General features: G+C 39.0%; 1 protein-coding gene across 2 annotated transcripts in view; it reads left to right on the forward strand.

The window, feature by feature from the left end:
• The window catches only part of LOC126236815 (pseudouridylate synthase TRUB2, mitochondrial), a 29,399-nt gene extending 19,226 nt beyond the window's left edge, over nt 1-10,173 (forward strand). For both annotated transcript variants that reach the window (XM_049946410.1, XM_049946409.1), the window contains exons 4-5: nt 453-589; nt 9,837-10,173. In XM_049946410.1, the coding sequence (XP_049802367.1) occupies nt 453-589; nt 9,837-10,120 (421 nt within the window). In that variant the 3' untranslated portion in view covers nt 10,121-10,173. The remainder of the gene's footprint in view (nt 1-452; nt 590-9,836) is intronic.
• The last annotated feature ends 3,719 nt before the right edge of the window (nt 10,174-13,892 follow it).

A 13,892-nucleotide genomic window follows, 5' to 3' on the forward strand; every position in this document is an offset into this window, starting at 1 on the left:
AATGGAAAATGGCGATGCAGAGCAATTTATGCTGCATGAACCCTTGTCAGAATAAATTATTTATTTGAATCTTTAACCTTTTGTATTTGTTGACTTGTGACTTCTGCAGAAGGTTTCGTCTAAGGACATCTATCAGGAAGAACAAAAGAAAATTGATGGTCTGAGTTTGATCATTGATATTTATCTTCATAATACAGATTGCAGTTGATTGGACATATTTTGAATGTACAGTTTCAGGCGTAATGTCCTTTGTACCTTGCAACACAGTGTCCTTTAGCTGATGTTAAGTCTTCCTGCTTCACAGAAAAGGAAGTTACAGAGACAACTAGTGCCATCACACGGTACACCATCAGCTTCAATATGAATCAACACTCTCATTTTAACAGTTATTACTATTGAGCACTATTAAAAAATATTTGCATATTGTAAAATTATATGTTATTTGTTTACAGACAGGCTGGAGTTGACATTCAGAGTCAGACTGCATATGAACTGGCATCACGAGGCATGATCAGACCGCCAGCAAATACAATTCCTCTTTTGTACAATGTGAGGTGCACCTACTTCAGTCCACCAGATTTTACTCTCGGTTAGTATTTTGTTTTGGCATAGAAAAGAATAATATTACATTGTAGTAATGAATCTGTTAGTTTGTTAAACAGTTTGAATTATTTCTGGAGAACTTCTAAAAATTTGAAGTGAATGCTGTCACAGGCAAAAAAAGGTCAGTGTGTTAATTATTTTAATAGTAACATGAAAACATATCTTGTAAAAAAATAATTAAAAGTAATATTTCATCCTGTGAAAAGTCAACATGACCAACAAACTTCTGGAATTTCAGTGTTTGGTGCAGTAAGTTGCTGAATTCCACACCTACGCTTATTTTCCTGAAATCTGTCAATACATTCTTTCCAGTACTAGAACTCCTGAATTTTGACACACGAAAACTAACTTTCTGAAAAATTTGTTGTTATATTATGCTAAATACATTATAAGACACACAAACAAACACAAACATACACACAAAATTCAAGCTTGTGTTTGTTTGCGTGTCTATCGACCTGCCAGCGCTTTCGTTTGGTAAGTCACATCATCTCTGTTTTTAGATATATTTTTCCCACGTGGAATGTTTCCCTCTATTATATAAATACATTATAATTTGGATATGCTTTGTTGTGGAGACAATGTCTCCTTGTCAAGGAATTAACAAATCTGCCCAGTAAAAATAACGTTAAAAAATACGTAAAATATGTATCTAGTAGTGCAGATTGTGAGGAGGCATAGGAGTCCTTTGGCTGTGATGTCCTACTTAACATACTTATCCGAAAGGAAGTTCATGAAACACTGCTAGGGATTATAATACAGGAGTTCAGTAATACACTGATGACACAAGGAATTGAAACTTTGCAACTTGTTTAAACTTTTAAGGATTGACACTAAGAAGAATGGTGTGGATATCGGCTGTTAAGCTTCTGCTGTGATATGGGCTTAATGACAGAAGAATTTGAAATAGCTACAGAACAGATTAATGAACTGAAAGAATTAACAGATCTAAAAGCAATATCAACATTATAAACCAGTTCAACACCATATTTGAAACAATAAAATATGTGTATAGCTATAAATATCAGGGTTAATGGATTACAGGCAATGTGCTGCATAAAAAAAGCATTGAAACAACAGCTACTACTAAAATGAAAATAGCATTGTAAACCACCTGGAACATTTACAATAAAAAGTGCTTTTTGGTAAATATCAAGACTTGTCATTGCAACTCTGTCCAAAAACTAGTGTGTTTACGTGCACTTTAAAGATGTTTGCTAATGGAATTAGTAAGTGAGAAATATAAAAAACAGGATCTACCTAAAAAAATTTGTACCACAAGAATACATTAAAATAGAAAAAAATAGGGACACATTGCACAAACACACAATTTTGTTTTATGGCCTTGTTATAAGAATGAATGATTTCAAATGGACAAAATGTATCTTCAATACCTTACACAAATATCTGAAAATGAGAATGCTAATGCACATGAATATCTAAAATGATCTTACAGGAAGTTGGTATACAAGCAGAAGACACACAAAACTGAGATGTCTTCAGGATAGCTGTAATAATATTTGGGACTTTCCAAGTTGGAAAACAAACAGCTGTGCCAAATGGTGAGATGAACACTGTGATAGACACAGCGCATGGATGAAAAACATATAGCTTAAATGGAGAAAGAAAAAAGAAGAACAGAGAACAACTGTTGTAATGCGTCTAAGCTTATCATGGTGCTTAAATAGGTGGCTAATGACATATTCCGTAGATCATTTGAACATTTCTTATAACGAAATGAGTTTACAGGATGTGTATACATGAGTAATGTTAACATTAATGACCACTTTATTATTTTAGTCCTACTCGTGTAACTACATTAAAAAGCAGATTTTTTTACTGGCTCCCAGTTTTTAAATAGAAATTGGTCAATGATATAGAAGGAACTATCCAGGAGAAATGATTTTTGAATAAGATTTAAAACTTGCTTTGCTACCGGTCAGACATTTTATGTCATCGGATGAATAATCAAATAATTTTATTCCCCTCTAGTGTTGTAGGTATGGAGATTGCTGTTCTTCTCAATTGGTGATGGATTATTTATGGCAGATTTTATTAGTGATTATACAGGGTGGTGTGCGAAATGTCGTACATTGAAAATTTTTTATATAACTTTTAATAAACAAAAATATTAATTTCTTTCCTTTGTGCAGTAATCATCAGAATGTGTGTGTTCAGCAAGTGTGCAATAAATGTTCAGTATGTACGCCTTATTGACGTACCACCTCTTTGAGGTCAACTGTGATGTTTCCAAACATCTGAGACGATCTCCTGTGATTTCCTGGAGAACTGTTGTGATAGCCACTGCCAGTTGCATTGGATTATGTGATTTGTTGTGGTAGACTGTCTCCTTCTAATGTTCCCCGTAAGAAATAATCACAGAGATTAAAATCCAAGCTGTGTGGTGGCCATATTAAACCACCCCAAAAATGTTCTGGATATCAATGGAATATCACATGGTGCCTGAAATTTTCATGCAGAAATCCAGAGTAACATTTGCTGTATGAGGACGAGCTCCATTATGCCGGAACCATTGTGTGTATAAAGTTGTGGAAGAAAATTGCTCAGCAACCTGTTCATGTACCATGCTTTGTTAACTGCACCCATGAAAAACATTGGCCCAGTGATTCCATGGCTGGAAATGGCATCCCATACACTCACTTTTTCTCCTTAATTTTCAATCTTGTCTACAACATCAGGAACTTCTTGTGCCCAAAATATGAAGTTCTGCCTATTGACGTTACCAGTCAGATGAACATACACTTCATCAGAGAACCATGTGTCATGAATCATAGCACCGTCATTCGCAACAGCTGAAGTCCCAGACTGTAATTCTCCATTAGTTTGTGCAACACTGTAATTTTGTATGGGAATAGTTTCACTCCAGCATGACGTAGTCTGTGAAGAGAATGATGTGAGATGCCCAATTCAGCTGTAGCTTGCGTCATGGGTTTCTAAAGACTTTGTGTCAAAGCCACTGTCACAGCCTTGATATTCTCTGGAGTATGGACTGCATTGGCACAAGGTAACTTTTACTCTATAATACTGCTGTCAGTTTTAAATTTTGTGGTTAATCTGTACACTGTGTTGTCTATGCCCACATGTGTGAAAATAAACAATAAAATGTTGCTTCTGCTACTCTCTTCATTTCCATTGAAAACGACACTGTCTTCACTTTTTTGTTCTGGTGTCAACTAGACCTTGCCCACCATTTTATTAAACTGAAGCGAGGGTGACACGCATGCATGATATTGACAAGTTCTGTCTTCTAGTGAACCTTGCATGAACTATGGTTGCTCGTCACAATAATCCAAAGTTGGCAAACTGCAAATAAAATATTTATTAGACAGTCTCAGTATGACTTTTGTGTGCTACACTTTGTGTATTGTGACAGTGGAGTTAAAATACCTAGTTCCATGAATAGGTACCTACATATTGTCCATGTGTGAACACCACATTTTAATCTTACTGCTCACTTGTGTGCAATCAATACTTTCTGTGTAAGAAAATTATTCCATAAGACATTATTGGTGGAAATATGTGGAATATGTCAGAAAGTTGATTCATTCATTTACGAGATTTGCAATTATACAAAGAAAACAAGTAACTAAACCTAATTTTTTGAGAAGCTCAGTAATGTGCTTCTTTCAGTTGACGCTTTCATCAATATTTACTCCCAAAAATTTGGAGCATTCTACTCTGTTTAGTGATTCCTGCCCAGGTTGGAAGGTAACAGTTTGGTTGTGAGTTGGAGAAGCCAATGAATGTGATATAGTGGGAAAAAAAATGTGGTTAGGGTGACAGAATGATCTGTCCTTAGCCCATATGAAAAAATTTCTGACAGAATTACATTATAGTCACAATATTGTTGACGGCATTTGTCGCATATTTCCTGTGTCACTACGTAAAGCTGACGATTTGTATTAAACATTCCTTTAAATCTGCATCTCTTTATACAAGGGTTGGAACTTAAATATTGGCAACTATTTATTCACAACTGATACAAAAGAGTTACATGTTTGCACCTGTTACTGTCCTTCAAAGTAGTCATCAGCATTGTGTAGAACCCATTGCCAGTGATGTGGAAGGCGTAGTATACCGATAGCAGAGTCTGTTCTATTAATGATGCAAATGGAGTGATCTACAACCTCTCGAATCTCTGGAACAGTTCTGAAGTGAATGCCATGAAGTGGTTTCCTCATCTTTGGAATCAAATCAAAGTCACAAGGACTTGAATTGTATTACTGTTCGTTTTTGGAGCATCACCTGCGACCAGCTTTGCGAAAGAAGCGGCGACACTTTCTGCGCAACCCACCCATCATTTTGCACGGCAGTGCGTGGGTGCATACAGTGCAAGCTGTGGCTGCTCTGTTCAGGCAGTGGGACTGGGAAGTACTGTACCATCCACCATAATCACTGGACTTAAGTCCATGTGACTTTGATTTGATTCCGAAGACGAAGGAACCACTTCGTGTCATTTGCTTCAGAACTGTTCCAGAGATTCGACAGGTTGTAGACCGCACCATCAACAGAACAGGCTCTGCTAACAGTATACTACGCCTTCCACATCGCTGGCAACAGGTTTGACACAACGCTTGTGACTGCTTTGAAGGACAGCAACGGGTGCAAACATGTAACTTTTTTATATCGGTTGTGAATAAATAGTTGCCACTACTTTAAGTTCCAACCTTGTATATTGTTCCATACCTTAATCAGGCAGGTAGGTTAGAAAATTTAAAAAGGGAAATGGATAGGTTAAAGTTAGATATAGTGGGAATTAGTGAAGTTCGGTGGCAGGAGGAACAAGACTTTTGGTCAGGTGATTACAGGGTTATAAATACAAAATCAAATAGGGGTAATGCAGGAGTAGGTTTAATAATGAATAAAAAAATAGGAGTGCGGGTTAGCTACTACAAACAGCATAGTGAACGCATTATTGTGGCCAAGATAGACACAAAGCCCATGCCTACTACAGTAGTACAAGTTTATATGCCAACTAGCTCTGCAGATGATGAAGAAATTGATGAAATGTATGACAAGATAAAGGAAATTATTCAGGTAGTGAAGGGAGACGAAAATTTAATAGTCATGGGTGACTGGAATTCGTCAGTAGGAAAAGGGAGAGAAGGAAACATAGTAGGTGAATATGGATTGGGGGGAAGAAATGAAAGAGGAAGCCGCCTTGTAGAATTTTGCACAGAGCATAACTTAATCATAGCTAACACTTGGTTCAAGAATCATAAAAGAAGGTTGTATACCTGGAAGAATCCTGGAGATACTAAAAGGTATCAGATAGATTATATAATGGTAAGACAGAGATTTAGAAACCAGGTTTTAAATTGTAAGACATTTCCAGGGGCAGATGTGGATTCTGACCACAATATATTGGTTATGAACTGCAGATTGAAACTGAAGAAACTGCAAAAAGGTGGGAATTTAAGGAGATGGGACCTGGATAAACTGACTAAACCAGAGGTTGTAGAGAGTTTCAGGGAGAGCATAAGGGATGAATTGACGGGAATGGGGGAAAGAAATACAGTAGAAGAAGAATGGGTAGCTCTGAGGGATGAAGTAGTGAAGGCAGCAGAGGATCAAGTAGGTAAAAAGACGAGGGCTAATAGAAATCCTTGGGTAACAAAAGAAAAATTGAATTTAATTGATGAAAGGAGAAAATATAAAAATGCAGTAAATGAAGCAGGCAAAAAGGAATACAAACGTCTCAAAAATGAGATCGTCAGGAAGTGCAAAATGGCTAAGCAGGGATGGCTAGAGGACAAATGTAAGGATGTAGAGGCTTGTCTCACTAGGGGTAAGATAGATACTGCCTACAGGAAAATTAAAGAGACCTTTGGAGAGAAGAGAACCACTTGTATGAATATCAAGAGCTCAGATGGCAACCCAGTTCTAAGCAAAGAAGGGAAGGCAGAAAGGTGGAAGGAGTATATAGAGGGTTTATACAAGGGCGATGTACTTGAGGACAATATTATGGAAATGGAAGAGGATGTAGATGAAGATGAAATGGGAGATAAGATACTGCGTGAAGAGTTTGACAGAGCACTGAAAGACCTGAGTCGAAACAAGGCCCCGGGAGTAGACAACATTCCATTAGAACTACTGATGGCCTTGGGAGAGCCAGTCATGACAAAACTCTACCATCTGGTGAGCAAGATGTATGAGACAGGCGAAATACCCACAGACTTCAAGAAGAATATAAAAATTCCAATCCCAAAGAAAGCAGGTGTTGACAGATGTGAAAATTACCGAACTGTCAGTTTAATAAGTCACAGCTGCAAAATACTAACGCGAATTCTTTACAGACGAATGGAAAAACTAGTAGAAGCGGACCTCGGGGAAGATCAGTTTGGATTCCGTAGAAACGTTGGAACACGTGAGGCAATACTAACCTTACGACTTATCTTAGAAGAAAGATTAAGAAAAGGCAAACCTACGTTTCTAGCATTTGTAGACTTAGAGAAAGCTTTTGACAATGTTAACTGGAATACTCTCTTTCAAATTCTGAAGGTGGCAGGGGTAAAATACAGGGACCGAAAGGCTATTTACAATTTGTACAGAAACCAGATGGCAGTTATAAGAGTCGAGGCGCATGAAAGGGAAGCAGTGGTTGGGAAAGGAGTGAGACAGGGTTGTAGCCTCTCCCCGATGTTATTCAATCTGTATATTGAGCAAGCAGTGAAGGAAACAAAAGAAAAATTCGGAGTAGGTATTAAAATTCATGGAGAAGAAGTAAAAACTTTGAGGTTCGCCGATGACATTGTAATTCTGTCAGAGACAGCAAAGGATTTGGAAGAGCAGTTGAACGGAATGGACAGTGTCTTGAAAGGAGGATATAAGATGAACATCAACAAAAGCAAAACGAGGATAATGGAATGTAGTCAAATTAAATCGGGTGATGCTGAGGGGATTAGATTAGGAAATGAGACACTTAAAGTAGTAAAGGAGTTTTGCTATTTAGGGAGTAAAATAACTGATGATGGTCGAAGTAGAGAGGATATAAAATGTAGACTGGCAATGGCAAGGAAATCGTTTCTGAAGAAGAGAAATTTGTTAACATCGAGTATAGATTTAAGTGTCAGGAAGTCGTTTCTGAAGGTATTTGTATGGAGTGTAGCCATGTATGGAAGTGAAACATGGACGATAACCAGTTTGGACAAGAAGAGAATAGAAGCTTTCGAAATGTGGTGCTACAGAAGAATGCTGAAGATAAGGTGGGTAGATCACGTAACTAATGAGGAGGTATTGAATAGGATTGGGGAGAAGAGAAGTTTGTGGCACAACTTGACTAGAAGAAAGGATCGGTTGGTAGGACATGTTTTGAGGCATCAAGGGATCACAAATTTAGCATTGGAGGGCAGCGTGGAGGGTAAAAATCGTAGAGGGAGACCAAGGGATGAATACACTAAGCAGATTCAGAAGGATGTAGGTTGCAGTAGGTACTGGGAGATGAAGAAGCTTGCACAGAATAGAGTAGCATGGAGAGCTGCATCAAACCAGTCTCAGGACTGAAGACCACAACAACAACAACAACAACAACCACCCCTTATAACTTACTCTTAGAATGTTATACCCTGTTCTCATTAAAAAGCGTCACTGTTGTGTATGAAACTGATTCAGGATTGTAAGGTCTCAAATTTTTTATTTTCATTAATTGTGCATGATGACCAGGTAGTCCATTAGCAACTGGATACACAGTAACTGATTCAGCCTGAGCACTGGCTGTAAAAATATCATCAGTCAGTGTCGTACTATCGTGCTGCACCCTAGTTGGAAAATTGACTAATGAAATTAGATTGAAATACCCAAATAATAATTCTAGCTCATTTTTCCTGTCTGTACCTATTCAGAAATCTACATTGAAATCTCCACAAACTACTGTTTCTTTTTGTCCAACAGGGAGCTCAATAACTCATCTAGATTTTTCATCAATAGTTGAAGTTTTGTAGGAGGATTCTGTAGTCTGTTAAATTAGTGTTACACTAATGAAATAAACAAATAACTAAATAAATAAACATTTAATAACTGGGTCTAGAGAATGAGATCATTGTATGTAGCTGTTTCTTCTGCAAGATAAAGTGGTGCCATTCCACCTGAAAGTGGTGCCATTCCACCTGACATTCACCTCTGCAAAAAATTATGTATGATAGTTGGGATTATCTGTGTCTCATTGCAGTAACTCGGGGCTTCCTCTCTTAGTACATGATTGTTCTGCAGGCTCTGTGCAAAAACATCTTATTGATTTGTTGTATTTACTGAAGCCCATCACACCCAGCGAAGCAGAAGTCAACTCTAGCTGATCCTTTGCGTTCTCTCCACCTGCTTTCTTCTTCTTTGAGATGCAGTTGAGAGATGTGGATTTCAAGCCCCCACGCAACCAATCTCATTTAGGTAACCTGCATGTTCAATAAATCTCTCCAGTTGATGTTTCCTTCAAGAAAGCCACATCAATAAACATTGTCTGATTAAGTTAGTGGTCCATCCTTAATCCTTAACTGCCACAGCAGTTGAAGCATGTCGTCCCCTTTGTGTGGCTGACTGTTCAGCAGTCAAACAGCTGCAGAAGTTTTAAGATATGCAATTGTATTTTGTTTCAGATGTGATGAAATACAAAGTAAATTTTATTGCATCACTACTGCTGGGTTCTCACCACACATTATTTTTTGCTCTAAGTGCAGTATATAGTGTTTTAACACATAGTAAATGATTTTGCTGTCAGTTTGATGACAGCGCTTTCAGGGGAATTCCATCACAATTTATTTTCTATTGTATATCCAATAGATGCCATGTCATTATATCTCCAGTGATTTCTATGAATTGCGCATCTTCACGCTTTGTATGAAATCAGTTGCAGTAAATAGTGTAAAGGTTATAAATAAATAATACTAACTGTCCCAGCTGCTCTAATCTCTCCTTGCCATTGTCTTGTAGTCTTCCTCAAATACCAGTTGTCAGGTTACTTAGTGTAATTTTGCAAGGACAACGTCACTTTCTTCTAAAGATTCCCATTTAAGATCTCCTTTCTTCAGGTAGCAGTAGTACTAATTATATTAGCATATGTTTTAATTTGTGTATTTTTCTACTTGAGTCGTATTATGTTGTAAAGGATAATGCTGTATATTTTCAGTCACTCTTTTTTTTTTAACCTGATGTAACTACTTGTGTAAAATGTTTTAAATGAAGGTGGTTTTTATTTGCTGAAACTGTCATTCTTTTTGCAGAGGTTACGTGTATTAACGAGTACGAATCATACTTGAAGACTCTCATCCATGACATTGGTATCCAACTTCACACATGTGCTACATGCACTGGCATTCACTGTATTCGGCATGGGCTCTTCACACTGGAACACGCTCTCCTGCCAAAACACTGGCACCTAAAACACATTCTGGATAGTATGCAAGAATGTCATCAGCTGATACAGCAAACAGTCAACAATACAGTGGAAAATACATCACCGACTCTTGTTCCTACAGAAGAGCAAAAGAATTCAGTTGTAAATTAATTACAACCAGTGCTTTACTGATATGGAGGAATAAAGGGCTTTCTTGTGAATTAGTTAAAGCTTTTTTCTTTTTGTGACACTTTTAGGGCTAAATTACTTCTACTGTAGCTTATTTGATACTCATGTTGTATTCAAAGTTATCCCTATTGCAATGGAAATGTTGGAGATTAATATATTTTTAAAAAAATTCCACACCACACTATTTCAGTTGCTTTTCCTATTTGTTTTACATGTAAACTCAACTAAATACGCTGAAGTGCCAAAGAAACTGGTACAGGCCTGTGTATTCAAATACAGAGATATGTCAACAGGCAGAATCTACATCTACATTTATACTCCGCAAGCCACCCAACGGTGTGTGGCGGAGGGCACTTTACGTGCCACTGTCATTACCTCCCTTTTCTGTTCCAGTCGCGTATGGTTCGCGGGAAGAACGACTGTCTGAAAGCCTTTGTGCGCGCTCTAATCTCTCTAATTTTACATTCATGATCCCCTCGGGAGGTATAAGTTGGGGGAAGCAATATATTCGATACCTCATCCAGAAACGCACCCTCTCGAAACCTGGCGAGCAAGCTACACCGTGATGCAGAGCGCCTCTCTTGCAAAGTCTGCCACTTGAGTTTGCTAAACATCTCCGTAATGCTATCACGGTTACCAAATAACCCTGTGACGAAACGCGCCACTCTTCATTGGACCTTCTCTAGCTCCTCTGTCAACCCGACCTGGTACGGATCCCACACTGATGAGCAATACTCAAGTATAGGTCGAACGAGTGTTTTGTTTGCCACCTCCTTTGTTGATGGACTACATTTTCTAAGGACTCTCCCAATGAATCTCAACCTAGTACCCGCCTTACCAACAATTAATTTTATATGATCATTCCACTTCAAATCGTTCCGCAGGCATACTCCCAGATATTTTACAGAAGTAACTGCTACCAGTGTTTGTTCCGCTACCATATAATCATACAATAAAGGATCCTTCTTTCTATGTATTCGCAATACATTACATTTGTGTATGTTAAGGGTCAGTTGCCACTCCCTGCACCAAGTGCCTATCCGCTGCAGATCTTCCTGCATTTCGCTACAATTTTCTAATGCTGCAACTTCTCTGTATACTACAGCATCATCCGCGAAAAGCCGCATGGAACTTCCGACACTATCTACTAGGTCATTTATATATATTGTGAAAAGTAATGGTCCCATAACACTCCCCTGTGGCACGCCAGAGGTTACTTTAACGTCTGTAGACATCTCTCCATTGATAACAACATGCTGTGTTCTGTTTGCTAAAAACTCTTCAATCCAGCCACACAGCTGGTTTGATATTCCGTAAGCTCTTACTTTGTTTATCAGGCGACAGTGCGGAACTGTATCGAACGCCTTCTGGAAGTCAAGGATAATAGCACCTACCTGGGAGCCTGTATCTAATATTTTCTGGGTCTCATGAACAAATAAATCAAGTTGGGTCTCACACGATCGCTGTTTCCCGAATCCATGTTGATTCCTGCAGAGTAGATTCTGGGTTTCCAAAAACGACATGATACTCGAGCAAAAAACATGTCCTAAAGTTCTACAACAGATCAACGTCAGAGATATAGGTGTATAGTTTTGCGCATCTGCTCAACGACCCTTCTTGAAGACTGGGACTACCTGTGCTGTTTTCCAATCATTTGGAACCTTCCGTTCCTCTAGAGACTTGCGGTACATGGCTGTCAGAAGGGGGGCAAGTTCTTTCGCGTACTCTGTGTAGAAACGAATTGGTATCCCGTCAGGTCCAGTGGACTTTCCTCTGTTGAGTGATTCCAGTTGCTTTTCTATTCCTTGGACACTTATTTCGATGTCAGCCATTTTTTTGTTTGTGCGAGGGTTTAGAGAAGGAACTGCAGTGCGGTCTTCCTCTGTGAAACAGCTTTGGAAAAAGGTATTTAGTATTTCAGCTTTACTCGTGTCATCCTCTGTTTCAATGCCATCATCATCCCGGAGTGTCTGGATATGCTGTTTCGAGCCACTTACTGATTTAACGTAAGACCAGAACTTCCTAGGATTTTCTGTTAAGTCGGTACATAGAATTTTACTTTCGAATTTACTGAACGCTTCACACATAGACTTCCTTACGCTAACTTTGACATCGTTTAGGTTCTGTTTGTCTGAGAAGTTTTGGCTGCGTTTAAACTTGGAGTGAAGCTGGCAGGTTATCAAGATTTTAGTGAGTCTGAATATGGTGTTACAGTCAGCGCACGAGTGATGGGACACAGCATCTCTGAGGTAACACTGAAGTGGAGATTTCTCCATATGACCATTTCACGAGTGTACCGTGAATATCAAGAATCAAGTAAAACATCAAATCTCAGACATTGCTGCAGTTGGAAAAAGATCCTGCAAGAATGGGACCACCCGATGACTGAAGAGAATCATTCAACGAGACAGAAGTGAAACCCTTCCACAAATTGCTGGAGATTTCAATGATGGACCATCGACAAGTGTCAGAGAGTGTGCCATTCGATGAAACATCATCGATATGGACCTTCGGAGCTGAAGGCCCGCTCGTGTACCCTTGACGACTGCACGACACAAAGCTTTACGTCTCAACTGGGCCCATCGACACACACACACTGAACTGTTGATCACTGGAAACATGTTGCCTGGTCGGACGAGTGTTGTTTCAAATTGTATAGGGTTTATCAACATGTTCTGGTATGGAAACAACCTCATGAATCCATGGAAATGGTGTGCGACATGTGCAGTTGGAGTGATATGGGACCCCTGATATGTCTAGATATGACTCTGACTGGTGACTCATATGTAAGCATCCTGTCTTATCACCTGCATCCATTCATGTCCATTGTGTGTTCTATGAACTACAGCAATTCCAGCAGGATAATGCAACACACCACACATCCAATTGCTACAGACTGGCTGCAGAAACACTCTCCTGAGTTTAAACACTTCCACTGGCCACCGAATTCCCAAAACATGAACATTATTGAGCATACAGTCTGGGATGCTTTGCAACTTGCTGTTCAGAAGAGATCTCCACCCCCTCGTACTCTTATGGATTTATGGACAACACTACAGGATTCATGGTGTCCATTTCCCCCAGCACTCCTTCAGACATTAGTCAAGTCCATGCCATGTTGTGTTGCAGCATTTCTGTGTGCTTTATATTAGGCAGGTGTAGCAGTTTCTTTGGCCCTTCAGTGTAAAAGGGCAGTGCATTAACAGAGCTGTCATTTATACTCCAATGATTCATGTGCAAAGGTGTTCGACATGATTATTGTCATATGATGGGAATTAACGGACTTTAAATGCTGACTGATTGTTGGAGCTAGATGCATAGACATTCCATTTCAGAAATCATTAGAGAATTCAATATTATGAGATCCACCGTGTCAAGAGTATGCAGAGAATACCAACTTTCAATAATTACCTCTCACCACAGACAAAAAAGTGGCCAACGGCCTTCACTGAATGACAAAGAGTATTGGTGTTTGCGTAGAGTTGTCAGTGCTAACAAACAAGAAGCACTGTGGAAATAAGCACAGAAATGAATGTGGGATGTACGACAAACATATCTGTTAGGACAGTGCTGCAAAATTTGGCAGCAGACGACCGACGCGATGCCCTTGTTCACAGCATGACATATCCTACAGTGCTTCTCCTGGGCTTGTGGCCATATAGGTTGGACCGTACACGACTGGAAAACTGTGGCCTGGTCAGATGAATCCCGATTTCAGTTGCTAACAGCTGATGGTATGGTTTGAGTGTGGTGC

The sequence above is a fragment of the Schistocerca nitens genome, chromosome 2, assembly GCF_023898315.1.
Source record: "Schistocerca nitens isolate TAMUIC-IGC-003100 chromosome 2, iqSchNite1.1, whole genome shotgun sequence".
NCBI lineage: Eukaryota > Metazoa > Arthropoda > Insecta > Orthoptera > Acrididae > Schistocerca > Schistocerca nitens.